Source organism: Acipenser ruthenus, chromosome 10, assembly GCF_902713425.1.
Source record: "Acipenser ruthenus chromosome 10, fAciRut3.2 maternal haplotype, whole genome shotgun sequence".
Classification (NCBI taxonomy): Eukaryota; Metazoa; Chordata; class Actinopteri; order Acipenseriformes; family Acipenseridae; genus Acipenser; species Acipenser ruthenus.
The window spans coordinates 38,052,532-38,073,720 of record NC_081198.1 but is presented as its reverse complement, the minus strand read 5'-3'; the positions used below and the strand labels follow the sequence as shown (position 1 = coordinate 38,073,720).

Below are 21,189 nucleotides of genomic sequence, written 5' to 3'. Positions count from 1 at the left end.
GTATAATATAATACGTATATACTTGTAATACCACCGTAATTTTAATGATTTAAGAAACAAAACGGTCGACAAGTTACGTGACTGAAAGGTGTTTTCCTCGTAAGATAACTCTATAACCCTCAGTTTAATCATATTCGTCTAGTCCCATCCTAAAAATGTTTTCATCATTAGTCTCTGAGCAAAATGGAGTGAATATTACCAACTGTTGGAAAATAAAACACACACACACATTCTGGCAACTGGCTTTGTTTATATTAAACTTTAAAACAGTACACAAAAGGCAGAACATTTATTTTTTGGTATAAAACACAACTTATAATTGAAACCTTGTGAATGGAGTAAGTATATATGACAGACATGCAACCATGCATCCTTGAAACCTTGTTAAATATTACCATATCCCTTAGAAAGGGGTCAGTTTTTTTTTGTTATTTTTTTTTTTTAATAAAATCTACACATCTAGATGACTATACAAATATGACTCACCTTTTTTATTATATACATATTAAGAAAAGATTTAAGAAAAAAAAATCTAACCAGAAATGTCACTTCTTGTCATACTATTATTCCTAGAAGCGCAAGGCAAGCTTGGGCTTACCCTGTATTACGTTTCTGTAGGTTTGTGCAGGAAAATTTCATTTCACATTACAGTGGACATTAAAACATATGGCAGTGACAAAATGTCATTTGTGTATTTTCCCGGAGTGTGCAGATATTTGTAGAAAAGTTCCTGTGCTACTTAAACTGCATCTCATCAGGGGTTACTGCCACACCTGTCTATGGCTGAACACTATTCTGCAAAGGCTTGTGCTTTTAACAATTATACCTGTGGATTCAGTAAAAATAATGTTTAAATATACACAAATTAGGGAAATAACAATAGACAAGACACCTTGCTTAATCCATCTTCAAATTAATTACAGGAACAAAAAAATCACTACTTGAATTTCGAATGTTTCAAATCTGATTTACTCCAAAAATGAAACAGGAATGCCTACAGTAAGTGTAAATGAAATAATAACTACATCACATGAAATGTGTTGCTTAAAAGAAATAAGATGATGCTTTGAATAAAATGACTGTGTAATTAAAGAGAAAACGCTTGAAATGATTGTTAGTGAAGAGACCTCTTGTCCACAGTGACAAATAATTTTTTTTTCTTAGTACGTTCTATTGACAAAAATGTATAGTATTTAGTATGAATTAATCTTTTAACAGACACACATATCAAAACCTAACACACCATGGATGGTAGTAAAACCTCTGATTTAATTTATTGGGATGTACATGTTATAACATGTTTCTCAATTTTATTTAAATCGAGAACAAAATGTTTGTAACTCAGGCTGTTCTTAAATCTGAGATTGAACACAAACTGCATTTTCCTTAATTTTTCATATTATTAGTGTGGTAATGCTAATGAGTGGGTCAAGAAATCACACTACTGTTCATATTGTTAAATTACAGCCCAACAGGACACAAAACAAAATAAATAGGCTGCAAAAGTTTCTTGTGAAATAACCAACATATTGTATTGCTGGCTTTGTGCAGACAAAAATAGGTAATGGTTATTTCTGCAATATGTTAACAATAGTTTAATCTGGAAACAAAAATCTGAGTGCAAATCACCTTTTCGCATGAGAATACCCTAAAGCCAGTTTAATACATGCAGAAGGAAAGCAAATGATCATTCACAAGAATTAACAGGACTACTCAGACAAACAGGTTGGGTGTTCTGCTATTTCAGTAATATTTGATTGGTAAATAATTACCAGTGTCCCATAAAATATTGTTTAAAGTAGCAAAGGTGGCAAAACACAAAATAGCACTTGGTCAATACTAGTTTGACATGTACAAACCTGGGAGCACAAAAGCCAGCTTAGGCAACAATCAGGTACAGGTATTTTGCTTTTAAATGAAGGATATATACAGTATATGACCACACAACTGCAAAATTAGGTTGCCAGTTCTTCTTCATGGTTTATAATGTCTATGACTAAGACCATTTGTTATGGTTAGTGTGAACTTGGATCTTTCAGTCATTCTAATATGCGCCATTAGCAACATCTGTAGTCTACTGTATTTATACGCCAGTTCATTTTATTTTAGTTACAGACCAAAAGGCACAAATCTACCATGCACATTTGCAAAGATTACTTGTTTTAAAGTGGAAGTTTGGATTGTAGTCTTCAGCTTTTGGCCATTCTATAAACATGCAGGGGGCAATTATTTATTTAATGTAGGGATCAATAATTTATAATAAAATAGAAGTTATTTTTTTTATTATTTACCAAACTGTATTATATTGTAAGTACATATGTACTGATTGCCAAAAGCAAGGTAAATAGAAATGTTACATATTAAACATACGCAAGTCTTTTTAATGTGCTTTAAATACTATAGCCCGGAAGCAATAATAAAAGAAATACCACTGAACGAAAAATACCATTAACTCATGTACATTTCTTTAAATAAAACTGTGCATATATATATATATATATAATTTGATGAAAACAAGGCAGGTTAGTTTCCACCAGATTCAATATTTACATGCAAGTTCTTCAGCAGGCTTGTTGTAAATGCATCCTGCTCATTACAAGTATTTGTGTTATTTAACTGAGCAACAATGCTTAACCAGATTTACACCAAGGGCCATTAAACATTACCACTGTCCTGTAACCATTGGGACACACCATTAAGTGAAGAGTGCCCCAGCATACAGATACAGCTGTACTGTTTCAAACACTGGCAGAAGCCAATCAAATGAACCATGTACAGAGAGGCTGGTACCTATAAAGATGTTTCCCTTTTCAATGCTGCATTGTTGAAAAGGTGTTCATGTTTGAAAAAGTCCAAGAGAGACCTAGAAGAATTGCTGTATATTTTTAAACATTCCTTTTCACCAAAAAATAGAAATCCTCTTGTTGAGGAGTCAGGTGACAACACTAAACTATGCTTGTGTTAAAAGTAAAAGTGCACATTCAGAAACAATTGAAATAGACAATGTGCATTACCAAATACTGGGATACTGTTAAGCTCTTACCATCACTCTGACCTGACCTGTTCAGAAACATGTCTAGTTTAAAGACATAAGAGGCCTTTCCTCCCTTTTTGTCCATCCACTTGATTTGCCGTCTGATTTCCCTTTGTTCCTTCTCAGTCTTTTTGATGGTGGAGTTGACTGTGTCTTGCTCTCTTCTTGGACACTTCTTGTCTCTGCCAGTTCTCCGTCTGGCTGTCCCTCTCCAATCTGTCCACTCCCACTGTCCAGTATGTGTCTTAATGATGGATCTTCAGGGGTGCAGGCTGCAGTTGTCCCACTCTCACTGCTGCTCAAATCAAAGTCCTCTGTGTAGAGGATTTTGCTGTGAGGCATACCCTTAATAAAGGTCTTCTCCCTTTCCAGTTTTCTGCTGGGATGATGTTCGTTCATGTCCACCCCAGAGTCCAGGCTGGTGTCATTGCTATTAGTAGGTTTCTTCTTTTTCTGAAGATCAATGAATGAATGCCGCACTTGGGCAATGGGTTTTCCTTCCAGTGAAACAAACCATGCTCTCGGGTGTGGGGAGGGTTTGCCTTTGGTCAACTCCAGCAAAGTTTGCTCTGAAATGCCTTGAAGTTCACTGCAGAACGGACTCATGCTCACGGCTTCATTCAGTGTCCCTGGAACAGACACAGACTCGAGTAGGCTGCTGCTATATCTGGCCCAGGTCTCTGGGTTGGAGGCTAAACCCTGTGGACCCTTTGGGACCTCCTGTTGCCTGCAGGTCTCTGGCTGCAGATGTGAAAGCAGCGGCATTTTGGGGAGTGTTTGTGTGTAGCTGTCTTTGCTCATGGGTTCCATCAGTGGGTTGTACACCAGCTGTCCCTTTCTTGGTAAAGTAGCAGACTTGCAACCTGATAGCTGCTCAGGAGTGCTAAAGAGATCTGGAGCCTGCAGAATGGCTACTGATTGGTTATAAATGTGCACTAATCTTTCTGGAAAATGGCTAATTCCATGTAGGTTTTCATTCAGAGCAAGATGTACTCTTTGCTGCTCTCTCATTTCTTTTGACCTCACAGTATCACTGCTGTTAACATAGGTTGGCTGGTGTTGAGATCTGCAGATTTCAGGCTGAGTGGCAGAGTTGCCTTGATTTTCATTATAGTGTTTTGCAGATGGAAGCCCAACATCATCAACGTAGATGTTAAAGTTCCCTTTCTGTCTTGTAGATGCAGATTCATCTCTACGAGAACCATCCCTGGAAGACATCATGGGCATGTTGGTGGATTTTTCATTATGTCTGGCTGATTCCTTAAAGGAAATGGACTGGTTTCCATTAGTTGAAGTGGTCTGGTCTTTCCTTAAGACCTCCATTTTACTGACATCTTGTTCGTTCTTCTGTGGCTCACAAACTCTTCCCCTGAAAGAGTGTAAATTGGCTTTAGATACAAATGTACTACCTCTAAACTGTAATACAACCAGTGTTTCTAGTAAATAACCTACATTACTTTAATAGAAAATCATGTCCATTACTGCATTTAAAAATTAAGTAGTAAAATTGTACCCCCCCCCCCCAAAAAAAAAAACCATTTGATTTGGGATTACTGTTAAGTTATATACTTAAATTATATATGCATCTATACCATAATATCCAGTAGCAATATGTAGTTTGTAAAAAAGATTACATTTGTGTTAATGTAGTAAAATAAGAAAAAAATAATAATAATAATAAAAAAAAACATACCTACAAAAGCAACAAAGCACAGTAAAAAAGCCAAAAACAATTACAACAGTTCCTCCCAGAATGGCCATGAGAAGGTAAGTGTGGTATGAGGTAAAGTCCATCAAAGTTGTTGTACGTCCAATAATACCTACAAACATACAAAATCAGGTTTTGTCAACTACTGCCTTTATTCACAGGTACATTTTAAACCCTTCTGTTATTGTGAGGGTCATTCTAACTTACAAACACTTTATATTGGACTGGATTTTCAGTTATTAGTTTTTAATTATCTTAATGATTAAGTACATAACATGGAAAGGGCCGCCTCAGAGCTTTGCGAGAGAGATAAGGAATTTGGTTAAGACTTGGTTAATACCCCTTTCAAATGTTTTAGTTCTTAGTTTTCTGTTATACCTTCTCCTGTAGGTAAAGGTGCGGCTATCCAGTACCCAAGGTGAGGAGCTACATATGACCAAACAACACGATCCTCATCCTGCTTCACCATCCCCAGTCCTCTGTTAACCCAGGAACCTTTACAGGAAAAAAGAGAAACCCCTTTGTTACCAGTGGGCCTTTTCTGGGTGATTCAAAAACATTAAGTGCAAACATACTTATCTAACCATAAAACATATCATTGTCATCAGAAAATATAAATCTCAATTTGTTCATGTAGGTTTCTGTGTGTTTTGTATACAAAAGGACATTAGAGACTGCACTGCCCAACCTCTTATGGCTTTTCAGGTTTCAAACCATGCAGTCATTCAGTTTGGTCATAGCCTGACTTCAGCTCCTGCAGTGGGAACCTGGATGGCATCAGCTCCTTTATATCTAGTGTAACACAATCATTCAGCTCACTAACCCAATATCAGAAACTGCTTTGTTTGGTGCTGTACCAGAAAGAAAAGGTTTTTAGTACGGCTATTCCCTCATCTCTCAATAACACTAAATTCAGTACATTTGAGTAACATTACACCAACCTGTTTTTGAATCGAATGCCCATGCAGCCACAGCATCTGCAGGTTTCATTTTAGTATTCTCTGGTAAAGGCAACAAGATCTGAATTGGACCAGTGACTTTGACCTCTTTGCCACTGGAGAAGAGATGGACACTAACTGCAGCCACAGGGGTAATTTCGATACTCTTGTAACCTACAGATACAAGAAACAACTAATTGATAAAGCTGGATGTCTCATTGCCATCTAACACAACATTCAGCATCACAGTTACAATTTTGATCTATTTGATATATTTTTTAGTGCTGGGACTAACACAGGATTTTCACGTTCGGATATTCGCTCAATTTAAATATTCGTTCGAATATTTGTCCCAGCACTTATTTAAGTATTTTGTCAGCATATAAACGTTTTTTGCATTGCGATTTTAATAATACATGAATATTACTTTCTGTCTCAGGCTGTTTCTCGCAAAAAAAGTGGATGATCAAAATTACTTTGAGGAAATGAAAGCTCACCTGATCTGTTGATGAGAATCCCCATTGTGTAAAGAGGGAAATCCTTTTCAGTAGGTAGCTGAGGCAGTGTTAGGTAGGCAGTCACGCTGGAGATATTGCAGCGGTCTGGCAGTTTTAGTAAATTCTTTGGAAACTGAATGCTGGGCTGTAACTTTGTATCTGTAGAGAAAGTTAAAAATAAAAAGAAGTGTATATATACAGTACTGTGCAAAAGTTTTAGGCAGGTGTGAAAAAATGCTGTAAAGTAAGAATGCTTTCAAAAATAGACATGTTAATAGTTTATATTTATCAATTAACAAAATGCAAAGTGAGTGAACAGAAGAAAAATCTACATCAAATCAATATTTGGTGTGACCACCCTTTGCCTTCAAAACAACATCAATTCTTCTAGGTACACTTGCACACAGTTTTTGAAGGAACTCGGCAGGTAGGTTGGCCCAAACATCTTGGAGAACTAACCACAGTTCTTCTGTGGATTTAGGCAGCCTCAGTTGCTTCTCTCTCTTCATGTAATCCCAGACAGACTCGATGATGTTGAGATCAGGGCTCTGTGGGGGCCATACCATCACTTCCAGGACACCTTGTTCTTCTTTACGCTGAAGATAGTTCTTAATGACTTCCGCTGTATGTTTGGGGTCGTTGTCATGCTGCAGAATAAATTTGGGGCCAATCAGATGCCTCCCTGATGGTATTGCATGATGGATAAGACCATTAATTCTGACCAAATCCCCAACTCCATTTGCACAAATGCAGCCCCAAACTTGCAAGGAACCTCCACCATGCTTCACTGTTGCCTGCAGACACTCATTTGTGTACCGCTCTCCAGCCCTTCGGCGAACAAACTGCCTTCTGCTACAGCCAAATATTTCAAATTTTGACTCATCAGTCCAGAGCACCTGCTGCCATTTTTCTGCACCCCAGTTCCTGTGTTTTCGTGCATAGTTGAGTCGCTTGGCCTTGTTTCCACGTCGGAGGTATGGCTTTTTGGCCGCAAGTCTTCCATGAAGGCCACTTCTGACGAGACTTCTCCGGACAGTAGATGGGTGTACCAGGGTCCCACTGTTTTCTGCCAATTCTGAGCTGATGGCACTGCTGGACATCTTCCGATTGCAAAGGGAAGTAAGCATGATGTGTCCTTCATCTGCTGCAGTAAGTTTCCTTGGCCGACCACTGCGTCTACGGTCCTCAACGTTGCCCGTTTCTTTGTGCTTCTTCAAAAGAGCTTGGACAGCACATCTGGAAACCCCTGTCTGCCTTGAAATTTCTGCCTGGGAGAGGCCTTGCTGATGCAGTATAACTACCTTGTGTCTTGTTGCCGTGCTCAGTCTTGCCATGGTGTATGACTTTTGACAGTAAACTGTCTTCAGCAACCTCACCTTGTGTCTTGTTGCTGTGCTCAGTCTTGCCATGGTGTATGACTTTTGACAGTAAACTGTCTTCAGCAACCTCACCTTGTTAGCTGAGTTTGGCTGTTCCTCACCCAGTTTTATTCCTCCTACACAGCTGTTTCTGTTTCAGTTAATGATTGTGTTTCAACCTACATATTGAATTGATAATCATTAGCACCTGTTTGGTATAATTGTTTAATCATACACTTGACTATATGCCTACAAAATCCCTGACTTTGTGCAAGTGTACCTAGAAGAATTGATGCTGTTTTGAAGGCAAAGGGTGGTCACACCAAATATGGATTTGATTTAGATTTTTCTTCTGTTCACTCACTTTGCATTTAGTTAATTGATAAATATAATCTGTTAACATGTCTATTTTTTAAAGCATTCTTACTTTACAGCATTTTTTCACACCTGCCTAAAACTTTTGCATAGTACTGTATATATAGTGTATATATAAGGAGGCTGTGTGGTCCAGTGGTTAAAGAAAAGGGCTTGTAACCAGGAGGTCCCCAGTTCAAATCCCACCTCAGCCACTGACTCACTGTGTGACCCTGAGCAAGTCACTTAACCTCCTTGTGCTCCGTCTTTCGGGTGAGACGTAATTGTAAGTGACTCTGCAGCTGATGCATAGTTCACACACCCTAGTCTCTGTAAGTCGCCTTGGATAAAGGCGTCTGCTAAATAAACAAATCATTTATTATATATATATATATTACACACACACATATATATATATTATATATATATTATATATATGTGTGTATATATATATATATATATATATATACACACACATATACATACACAGTGCCTTGCAAAAGTATTCAGACCCTTGACCAATTCTCTCATATTACTGAAGTATTGAAATCATATTACATTGAAATTTCGTTCTGTTTGATATTTTATTTTAAAACACTGAAACTCAAAAACAATTATTGCAAGGTGACATTGGTTTTATGTTGGGAAACATTTTTAAGAAAAATAAAAAAATGAAATATCTTGCTTGCATAAGTATTCAACCCTCACACATTAATATTTGGTAGAGCCACCTTTCGCTGCAATAAAGGCTTTAAGTCTTTTGTGGTAAGTATGTACCAGCTTTGCACACAGTGTCGGAGTGATTTTGGCCCATTCTTCTTGGCAGATTTGCTCCAGGTTGTTCAGGTTGGTTGGACGACGCTTGTGGACCGCAATTTTCAAATAGTGCCACAGATTCTCAGTGGGATTGAGATCAGGACTTTGACTGGGCCACTGTAGGACATTCACCTTTTTGTTCTTGAGCCACTCCAATGTTGCTTTGGCCTTGTGTTTGGGATCATTTTTGTTCTTGAGCCACTCCAATGTTGCTTTGGCCTTGTGCTTGGGATCATTGTCCTGCTGAAAGGAGAATTTCTTCCCAAGCTTCAGTTTTTTAGCGGACTGAAGCAGGTTCTCTTGCAGTATTTCCCTGTATTTTGCTCCATCCATTCTTCCTTCAATTTTAACAAGATGCCCAGTCCCTGCTGATGCCACCACCATACTTCACTGTAGGGATGGTGTGTCTTGAGGCATGGGCAGTGTTAGGTTTGCGCCACACATAGCGCTTTGAGTTTTGGCCAAAAAGCTCCATCTTGGTCTCATCTGACCTCAAAACCTTTTCCCACATCGCAGCTGGGTCACGCTTTCTGGCAAACTCCAGACGTCCTTTCAGATGGTACTTTTTGAGTAACGGCTTCTTTCTTGCCACCCTCCCATACAGGCCAGTGTTATGCAGAGCTCTTGATATGGTTGACTGGTGCACCATTATTCCACTCCCAGCCACTGAACTCTGTAGCTCCTTCAAAGTGATGGTTGGCCTCTCTGTGGCTTCTCTCACAAGTCTCCTTGTTTGAGCGCTGAGTTTTGAGGGACGGCCTTTTCATGCAGTGCCTGGGTGGTGTGATGCAGCTTCCACTTCCTGATTATTGATCCAACTGTGCTCACTGGGATATCCAAAAACTTGGATATTATTTTGTACCCTTTCCCTAATCTATGCATTTGTATTACTTTATCTCTAACTTCTGTAGAATGCTCTTTGGTCTTCATTTTCCTTCAGATTCACAGCCTGACCAATGATCCTTCAACAGTGGGGTTTTTATCCAGAAAATGTGACAGCAACTTTAATGGTTCACAGGTGGAGGCCAATGGTAAGGTAATTGTGTCCTCGTTAGGGCAATTTCTTTCATCGGTGTAAACTGGGAGCTACCACAGCACAGGGGTTGAATACTTATGCAAGCAAGATATTTCAGTTTTTTAATTTTCTTAAAAATATTTCCCAACATAAAACCAATGTCACCTTACAATAATTGATTTTGAGTTTCAGTGTTTTAAAATAAAATATCAAACAGAACAAAATTTTAATGTACCATTTGTAATTCGGTAATATGAGAGAATTGGTCAGGGGTCTGAATAATTTTGCAAGGCACTGTATATATATATATATATATATATATATATATATATATATATATATATATATATATATATATATATATATATATATTTAGGGCTGTTCCGATTAACAGATTAATCGGACCGATTAACCAACTAGAGTTGACTGCAGATTATTTTTTTTATTTTTTTTACTATTTAAATCAGGCAGATTTTTATTTTTTTGGCTGGGCATTTTGAACTCCATTTCCCAACATCACTTGCTGAGAAACAATGCATGCGAGAAGGCTTCCCGCATCAGTTTGTATCTGGTTTGGTTGTTGCTACACACACTTCTTACATTTTCTGCAACGTCCAGAACAATTCTCAATGTCTGCTGCCAGCTTGGAAAAATACGTCTGCATTTACTACAATCATAGCAGACTATTCATTTTAAAACTGTGTTGGGGAAAAGGCGAGCAGATGCATTTTACTAGTGTCACAAGCTGTGACTATAACGTTTTGTTTTATTGATGTTGGTACTGTTAATATTACATTATTGTTCAAGTTGTTTATCTATACCGATTTTTACTAGTTTATATTGTGGAACATGGGTAGGAGAGTTGTTTTAACATATGTTTACCTGTTTCATGGTCCTGAATTATTATTATTATTTTTTTTAATACCGAAAACCTGGAAGCACTCAATACAATGTAAAAGAAAAAAAAAAAAAATCCATTCTCAGTTCTTGTGCATTGTACTTTGCTATTAAACTCTATCAAGGATTGACGTTCTGTGATAATGTGTTACATTAACTAAAATAAAAAAAAGATTTCAGAGAACTTACATGTATAGAGTAAGTGTAGGATTGATTCATTTTCTTTGAGACAGAAGGAGCAGCAAGAAGACATATCAGAAAATAATTTACAAATCCATAAATTACATGGATAAAACCGATTAATAACTTTAAAATGAATGTCTTTAACTTTGTTTGGTATCAGAAGTTTATTTGACGAATTCCAATCATTTTTTGTATTAATGTTATTAAATAAGGATTTCCATTTACTGGGATCTGTCGGGATACAGCTGGTATCAGACATTAAAACTTTGCTAATATGAGAATGATTACATTTCTAATTTGTAATATTAATACCTTTTATGGAGAGTGTGGGAATAGACCTAATTATAGGATTATACAGTATATGTGATTTAATAAGAAACTAAATTTAGCCAGAATGCCATTTATAACTATGAAGAAATCCTTAGGTTTAATTATTATATTGAATTTGCTAATTAATTTGTTGTATGTACAAAGATCACCTCCATCATTTAGCAGATTAGATATGAATATTATCCCCCAATCTGTCCATTCTCTTATATACAAGGATCTATTCCTAGCTAACACACGGATTATTCCAAATTATACTGCTATGTGGCGAAAAATTATGTCTGAAAGCAATCTTCCATGAGTTGAGAGCTTGTTAATTAAAGAGTAAATTAGCAGGGTTCGGAAATAAATACTGCGTTACACGTCCCCACGTGTTGGTTTTTTTTTTTTTTAATTGCTCTTCCTGCAGTGATTTAGAGGACAGATCTCAAATCACAGTGCACTAGAGTGGCCATTTTGAAAAGAGCTTTGAAACAGACTTTAAAGTTATAAGTGTAAAAAGTTTGCAGGATGTTAACAATGAAAAGAAAAATTACAGGTAGGTTATTTAAACAGTTGTAGCAACACGTGGGGGCATATAACGCTAAATGTTTCAGAAAGCCTGCTACTTACTCTTTATTTAACACACCATTTACAATAAAGTACACATACAGCACCTACCTGATATTTTTCCAGTTATCAGAACTGAATCTTCAAACAGCCAGATGTTGCCTTGGTTTTGTGGAATCAGCAAAAGGGTCACAGAGGAAAATACTGCAAAATATTTTTAAAAATTCCAAAGTTTAATACTTGAGCGCCTGCTAAATTATGAACTGACTACATTAATAACGGGTTTGTTTTACATTCAAGGTTAGAGAATTTATAACGGATCAAATAAAGAGGTCTGTTCAATACCACTGAGAAGTGCCTAGATGGCACTCTTGCACTTCAGTCACTCCGACGTGCAAATAACATCATAAAGGCTTTCTCTGTTACTGAGAGGTGCCACGGACCAAAATCAAGCTCAGATAGGGACCGCTGCTGGTTTTAAACCTGCAGAAAGCATTGACAGCGTGTATCTCTGCCCCTCACAGAATAGCCAAAACATCCTTCCAATATGAAATCCCAGTGCGAAACATTATGAGAGGAAAATACGTCTCAGGGTGTCAATGTACAGCATCTTTGACCCCTCATCTTCTAACTATCAAAATTTTCCATCCCCAGCATACTGGTGGTTTGTTCTTCAAATAGGATATGATGTATAAGTTATCACAGTGGTCAATTTAAAACTATTCCTATGTTAAAGTCTTCTTTTTTCATGTGATGACTGGATATTACCAACATTAAACATGCATCCATCCATCAATTGAATATGGTGTTCTACTGAAATAATAATAATAATAATAATAATAATAATAATAATAATAATAATACAAAGTTCTCACTCACTTGGCATCTTTGCTGTTTTCCAAGGCAATGGTGTTAACACATAGCCATCCATACGTGCCACAATTGTTAAAGTTAATCCCAGTTTGTATGGTACTTTCAGTAACACAGCTCCATTTTCCTCTGTATATGCGGAATTGGTCCTAGTGTAGTTCACAAACACTTCAACGGCAGCTTGCCTAAGGTACTGGCGGCTCACAAGATCATTGACTTGAACTTTTAATGTAAAGAGAGATACTGAAAAGAACAAAAAAAAAGAAAGAATATATGACAAATTCAAATCTGTCATTCAAGATTATCCTATATTATCAAGACACAGTGCAGTTTCAATAAACAAGTACATGACGAACTTCAAATCCAGGACCAAAGAACTTGTCTCATAATAGGCATACCATGTAGAAAACATCTCAAATGTAGTCATGAGAATTGCATGGTCTGGAGACGACAGCATCCTGTTTCAAGTTCAGTGCTTGTACAATGTAGTGCTGTACATTGTATGCCCAGAAATAAATGATTAAAGAAAATTACTTTTAAAAGTTTTTCATAATGAGTAATGAATCATTTAAAATGTAATTTATATTTCTTTAAGGCCATTTAAAGTTTGGTGTGCACAACAGCCACCAAAAAAGTGTCCCGTGGCCACTGTGCACATACTGTACTGCTGTAGTACTGTGCCACCAGATATACTGCCCAGAATATAAAAAAATACATGTAGCACATATTGTAGTCAAGGTACAATGCTTTGCTTCATTGAGAGCCTCTCACAACACAACAGTTGAATGCACCTGATGGCACCCAGGCTATACACCCAGCACTGTGCTTTGTTAATACCTTCCTCAGTGGTCTCAGTGAAACATTTTTTTGGAGGGGTTTTATGATCATTAACACAGCTTACTGAACCAGGGATGCAAATAAGACTCCCATTGCATAGCAGTTTGATCCATTCGTGGTTTTACTATGAGTTTAATAAGACTCACCTGAGGTTGTTACCTATACACTATGGCAAATCAAGCATGTATTAAAACTTGGAATGTGTGACACTGCTATGCAATAAGAGTCTTATTTCCAACCCTGTGAACACACTATTTTAGATAATGGGTGTACTGGTAAATGCAAGTCATTCACGTGATAAATTTGTGAACGGTGGGTAAACTACACCCCTCTCCTACTTCTCACTCCAGAATCAAGGTGCCGTTTATAGCCTGATACGTAGCCTAAACCTAACCAGGCAGCAGCGTATGAAGATCAAAGACCTCCGTCGGCAATGTTGGAAAAAAAAAAAAAAATCACTGAATTTGTCAAAACTTCAGACTTGTGATGATTTATTAAGAAAAGAAAAAACCTGATAAATCTCTAACTGGTCCCTGTCCTGACACAGTGGGTGGTTGGTTATCCTACAGAAACACTGATGTAATCTTTGAATGTCTTTCACGGTCAAGGACAAAAATCAACTTCCTTGTCCTTCGCTCCTTTGACCCTGACACCAAAGGGTTCAAATGTGAGATGAAGAAATGTTGGTAGTGCCTTTTATGTGCAACAGAAACCACTACAGTAGATACTGTACTTTTAAGTGCAATAGATACTGTACTTGGGCTGGATCAGAAAAAATGGTAATGGCCCCTGGTGTGATACAGTAAGGCATACAGTACACTAAAATCTATTGAACATTTTGTGATATTAGAATGCATGTATTGGGTTCTATTCAATTGTGGTTACTGCTGAAGGTTTTATTGGCCACTTGCCCACCTAAGCTGTACAGCAGCCAACTAAACAATGGATCTGTGACAAGAAATTCAGCAAAATGAGTTGGGGTGATTAATTCTTTCTTTAAATGAAATATCCTTTTGTTTTAATGGCTAGGGTGACTGTCCATCAATCTGTCCTTAATACTGTACCCCACAGGCCACATTAATGTCAACAGCTATCAACCTTCATTTCCTGTCATCTAAGTAGGCCTACACTGTATAGCAAAGGTGACCTTCAAACAAAAGCCAAACCTGCACTGGCTGATGAAAATGAAAATTAGTTTTACCTGTCATTTAATCTGGATGATATACTGCAAATCAGTTGTCAAAGGCCTATCAGTGTTATTTCAATCAGTTCCTGAAGGTACAGTTGAACAGTCCTGCACAGTAACAACAGATTAAACCTGAAAATCACATTTCTGACAAACCAAGTATAGACAGTCCTTGGTCTATCACAAAGGCCCTTTAGCTGTAGGGTATCAAGTTGTATGCCCAGTCAATAAATGCAGTTCAAGACCAGACAAGGGTATCTGGGTCAGGTTTACTGCAATATAGACAGTGTTTGTTTTACTGTAAACAAGATGACTACTTAGATTGAAAAATGTTCAATTTACTATTTTTTTTACAAAATGTTATACTGCAGCTATGTATTTCACTACAGTATGTTTCACTACACTTCACATTTTACACTGGTGTACAGTATATCACAGTAAAATAACTTCTGTTTCTTGGGTAATCTCCCATTAACACAGTGAATCTACCCAAGACTAAACACTTTAAATCTGCAAACAGTAATCTGTGTCCATTGACTAATGGCCACCATACTACACGGAAGAACATAGAGTACCATATTGGTCGGTATCTGTTACCATGGGCTTGGCCTGTTGTGAATGCATCATTCTTTGTGCTTTTAACTTCTTGGGGACAGTTGGGTGTATTGCCAAGTCACACTTTTTTGTTAACAAGGTTCAGTGATGTAATTGGTCTTTGCATTAACCCTTTACTTAGTGGAGAACTTTAAAAATGACTATTCATTCTAGGCCCTTGCTGCTGTATCTGTAACAGAAGATTTAGTATCTCCAGTATGCCGAACAACACTGCTAGGAGTATGGACCATATCCAAAAGCCTTGTTGGGTGTTACTGCTTTCATACAAATGCTCCTCCAACATGATCAATCAGTGTCCATAGCAAGTTGCAACACATCCTACTGTACTTACTGGTTTGGGATTATTATCAATAATAAAATATGTTTCTTGTTTTGTTTTTCTAAACTCATTTTGCAAACATGAAAAAGCCAAACAAAACATAAATGTTGAAAGGAAGAAAAAAAACAAAAACAAATGGAAAGCCCGCAGTCATCCATATTTTATGCAGAACGTTTAAAGCACTGCAGATATCTACAGGGAAATTACAGGTATTTTATTTCACAAGAGCAAGGAAATAGAGCTTGCAACTGCAACATCACTAACAATTACAGTACCTCACTGTTCCAGTTAGTATTGGGTTACTATACATTGAATGCTAAATCCTGATATTTCTGTGCGTTGAACTTTCATGTCAAAACTAATCTCAGATTATGGAACAGTGTATTCTCCCCCAAAGACTACTTAAAGAGAAAAAAAGCTGCTTTAGAAGTGCAAAAAAAGTGATTGGTATATAAATGTGGACAACCAGTCTTTTCTCAGAATAACACTTCTCAAAGGGTCAACGGAGGCAAAAGCAAACAAGTTATATTACATTGTAGAAAAAGGCTCTTACAAGAACTGCCACAGATTATGCCATAATGAAAAACAATCATAAACCCCTCTGCTTAATACCCACAGGAAACAAACAGACAAACCACATGTCAGGATCATCCCCATTAATCTAAGCACAAAACAAAAACCTCATCACATCCCAGTAAAAATATCAAGATACTCTCCTGAAATGTACATTCATTTACAATCTAAATCACATGTGACAGTTTAGATTTCAAAATTAAAGCTTCTGATTCAATCAGTGAAGAGGACTACTTTGTCATTGACTATAATTATATAAATACCTTAGGCATTATATTTTCTAAGTAAACTTTAAATGTGGTGCCAAATTAAACAGACAAACTGTTTTACAACATGCTTTTAACTCCAAGTACAGTACCTTTACAGAAAGATAACCCATTCATTTTCAGTGTCTGGTCTGAAAAAAATACATATTGATATACTGTATAATGCACTGTAAACTAATCCTGTGTATGCCCCCATGTTCATAAAATTAGTTCCCTGGTCTACAGCTTTGAATGGAGTTACAGTATTTTTTTTAGACCCCTGCCAAAATGTAAAACTGTTACAGTAAAACTGGTTCTCAGTTGAGCTTCAGTGATCATTTTATTGAATAAATATTGTCAAACAATCTAGTATTAATGCAAATCATAAATATTAACTAGATTATGGAGCTGAATGAATGTGCATGTGTACTGTTGTTACTGTCTAGTGCCACTAAAACGAATGTCCTAGAAAATGTCAATGGTGGATGATGGGAAGACTTGTGGGAATAAGCTTGCTCTAAATGTTTAATAAATCATTACTGCACTGCAGAAATATAATTACACTTGGAGAAGGCACTAGCAAACTTAAACAGGGTTTATTTTATGAATGAAGTGGACCCCAAGATGTTATCTGAACCAAAACCCTTATTGTGTCTGGAAGCTTGCAGCATACAGTTATTGCGTTTTCTTATAAATGTTTGTATGTTATTAAAATTCCTTGAGAGGCGAGATTTTGGCACCGCTCTAAATTGTCCAGCGACAAATTACAAAACATTTGCTACACCTGCATCAAGACTATGTGGATCTCCAACAACAATCTTTTGGGAGCAAATTAATTAATAAAAACGTAAGCTTTTGTGTGTGGTGTGCAGGTGTAAAATGGCTGTCACTTTCCACCCGTGAGGTTGCTGCTCACTGACTCTGATGTACAGGGTTTGTAGATCTTTTCAGATCCTGTGAGGATCTGAAAATGGGAATTATGTCTGTAATGATTCTGTACAGTGCAGTAGTGGCTTACTCCTGCGCAAGCCACTACCGCACTGCACAGAATCATTACAAATAAATTCCATTTCATTCCTACGTCCTTACCCATTTTTCACTCGGTATTTTTACTGTAACCTGTTGGTTCACTTAGTCATTAAAATAACAGCATTTCTGTTAGGGATTTAAACCACTAACCAAAGCTGTCACTTAAACATTTGAAAAATAACTCTTACTGCAGCTCATTATCAAGAAGACCACAGCACAGCAGTAAATGTATTCCAGCTCAAGACTTTAAACTCATGATCAGAATTTCGATCCAGATGATACAACTTGAGAGTACTGAATGCTGGTAGAAGCTGTTTGTTAGACAGTGAAAGACATTAACCACTATGCTCTCGTCCCATTCCCCCCCCACCCCCTCCTTACTGTAGTACTACTGGGGAGCATCATGCTAAAGATGGAAAGGCTGGCCTTTGTGATGTACTGAAGCCTACATTTCAGTCTGGATTTTTAACTGCACTAGTAGTTGGTGATAATTTTCTGGAATTTGCCTAAATATTGAGAACACTTGTGTCCTAGGCGAAGCAATTTACTTGACAGACACATGTGGATTGTTCTCTGACAATCTTCCAGCTATAGAAAGTAAACAGTTCCAGCAGACAAGAATAGCCTGCATGGCATTCTGGATGTGGGTTCAGCCAAAATATTTGGAATTGATTCAGTCATCTTTAAATACACTTTATATTAACTGTTCATAAGAAAAATAACTTCTTGTTGTCTTCAATAAAAAAATATTATTTGGTATTGTGCCCATGTTTTCTACACAATGCTTTGTTTTACGATAGACTAAATACAGTGTATGACTATTTTATGATGGACTACATACAGTGTGAACAATGCAACACAAATGACACAGAGTTTTAACAACTACCTGTACTGTATTGTGAATAAGGCCCACCTGTTATTTGAGATCATAGCACATATTCACAGCTTGCTAAATGACCTCATATGGAATGCACATTGTGTGCTGCATTAGTCATTAGTGAAAAGGCTGCACAAGCTGAATCTCTGTAGAAGAATTCAGATCTCAAAATGATACACTGCCATAATATGAAGAAAGGCCTTGTAAAGTTGTAATTCAATACCAAATGTACATAATTTTGAGGGGCTATAGTTAGGGTAGTATTTGAGCCTTCCTGGTTGAACATTTCAGGTGAATGAATACATACATGCGCACACACACATTGATACTCACTGTGCTGTAATGATAAGACAGGATTTATTTAATCTATTCATTTCTGCAATTACCGTACACTTTGTATCTTTTTTTCTAACAAATTATATATATTTCCATTTTGTCCTTAAAGGGGGCGTGGGGGCATTTTCAACACAAACAAAGAAGGGAAAGTGTTTACAGGCTACTGTATTATAGATTGCAAAAATAAAAATATTGATCTTCAGGGAAAGCAGGTTAAGTTATTTTAGAGATATATATATATATATATATATATAGTAGCGTGCAGGGGGGAAGGCAGCAGGAGGGCTGTAGGTGACATAATCACACACAGGGACATAAGCTAGGAGCCGGCTCTTTTGTACAGCAGTATCGGGGCGGCGCTATGCTTTAGTGCGAGAGGTCCCAGGTTCGCGCCCGCTTTCCGCCTGTGTGTGGATTGCCTTGCCCTGTGTGATGCGTCTGCCTGCGTTAACCTATTTCGCTACAATATATATATATATATATATATAAAAAATACATGGATGAAGGCTATATTTGCATCCTGAGCCATTCGAAAAAAAAGGCATAATACCACAGTAGTGATGTCAAAAAGCGATAATTTCTCTAGAGGAAAATATACTTGAACTTGAATATATATATGTGTGTGTGTAAAGCTGGTACATTCTTATCTCAGAGAAACTGGAGAGGAACAGGAAATTAAAACAAGGTAAAGGCAATCATCCAAATAAAGCTGAAGCAATAATCGTCTGTACAGCACTGAAAGACTATGTTTAAAAAACTGTACTGCTGAACATTGTCATCTTTAATATTAGCATCACAAGGGTATCCATGTATTATTAAAAATAATAGGATGGGGCCTCTTCAGTGAGTTATAGGAAAACAATTTCATCTCGGGTTTCTGTGACAGTTTGTAAATTACTCAGCTTTTGGTCTCGTAATTTATGATGTCACAGAAACCCTAGATGGAATTATTTTCCTGTAACTCACTGGAGCCCATCTATTATTCTATTCTATTTATATATATATATATATATATATATATATATATATTATTCATACATAAAAAATACATTAGCCTATTTAAATACTGTACTACTTCACCAGTTAAAGCTTGGTGAATTATGACCACAACAGTACATGCTAATGCTGTTTTGCTCATGCCATAAGCCCAGTGTGTCATTAGAACACAACAAGCAATGTCTGTCTTCATTAAGTAAATTATTTAAATACCATGTTGACAGGATGATGGGATATACCTTTAATCTAATAATAACTGCCTGGTAGTCAATAGCCTTTTCAAACAAGGTGTTAAAAATGCTACTGGATCAATAAAAAGAGTGGTTTGTACTGACTGTGACACAACGAGTTATAAAAACTAGAATTATTCTCGCCCACTAAACATAAAACAGTGGGTTACAGGAATTGTCTTTGTCAAGGACGACTAGTCAAATTTCCATTTACTTTATGGTAATTTCTACGCGTCTCTTGACAAATATTTTAACAAAAAAAATAATACAGTACCGCTTGCTTAGTTAAAATAAGCAACAACAATGGTTTTGAAAATAAACCATTTTAAAAAAAAAAAGGCTTTACCGTTTTTTATCAGTGATTTGGTTCACTGATATACGCCTAAAAAAACAGACTATTTACCTGGTGTTGATACAGATGCCATCTGCACTTGATTGTGGCGATGGCGTTGCTGGTAGGTGTCCGGCTCCTTCAGGGCTGTGATTATGTCGATATTGTTGTTCCCCATGTTAGCGGCCCTGCCACTCTCCACCTTCATCACCAGCCCATGCTCGGAGAAAATCAACAGCACTGACAAGAAAAGAAAAGCAGAGAGCTCTGACATGGCGAAGAAAAGCCGACAGACCGAGACATAACTGCAAAGGTAAAATGAAGCTGGAATAATCGAGTTCCCCCTTTCTTTCCTCATGGATGCGCCATGGTAACGGGAAGCAGTGTGGCAGAATTCCAGCCCTGATTTAACCAGCAGGGGAATAGAATGCGGTTCGAGATTAGTGTCTACCGGAGAAAGAAAGACTGGGAGTCAAAACAGCAACCGGCGCCCTCTGGTGGCTAAATTAGCGTACTGTTTTTCGATTTAGGATTGGGAATTAACACATCAACATTATTAACAGTGACTGTAACAGAGAAATATTTTAGCACTAACGAAGAATAGCTAATGTTGAAAGTGTTAGCTGTGTAAGTCAGCAGACGCTGAAGCCTAATTTGGGGGATTTTTGTACATGTTGTGAATTCCTGGGATAAAGAAATTTAGTATTTTGCTCTTAAAGGTGTATCACATTGTATGTTTCACTGTTCAAATGATTTTTAATTACAGTTTTGTATGAACAGATACCAGTCTTGTATTTGTTATATTTATTAATTTATGTTGTTACTGTGTTAATTGATACTATTGATTGTCAGCCGGCTGCAAGTTTCAAGTTTCTGCAGACATGCAAACACTGAAGCCACCCTACAACTTATATATACACATTACACATATTCATAATTATTTTAGTAATTACATGTACATTGTCCTGGTGGATTATCTTTCACTTTATACAAAATAATACAATAAAACACATAAAACATAGCGAGATAGATCTCTGCATGGTCCCAATATGTCAAAACACCACGTTCA

General features: G+C 37.0%; 1 protein-coding gene across 1 annotated transcript; it reads right to left on the bottom strand.

The window, feature by feature from the left end:
* Window positions 1-230: 230 nt before the first annotated feature.
* LOC131738182 (protein FAM171B-like) lies at window positions 231-20,615 on the bottom strand. The gene is made up of 8 exons (XM_059032178.1): window positions 20,193-20,615; window positions 12,556-12,789; window positions 11,788-11,880; window positions 6,178-6,336; window positions 5,684-5,854; window positions 5,121-5,237; window positions 4,728-4,854; window positions 231-4,403 (listed from the first exon to the last, which is right to left on the bottom strand). Exons 1-8 carry the CDS (start codon window positions 20,476-20,478, stop codon window positions 3,077-3,079), a joined length of 2,514 nt encoding a protein of 837 aa, XP_058888161.1. The 5' UTR covers window positions 20,479-20,615; the 3' UTR covers window positions 231-3,076.
* Between the last annotated feature and the right edge of the window lie 574 nt (window positions 20,616-21,189).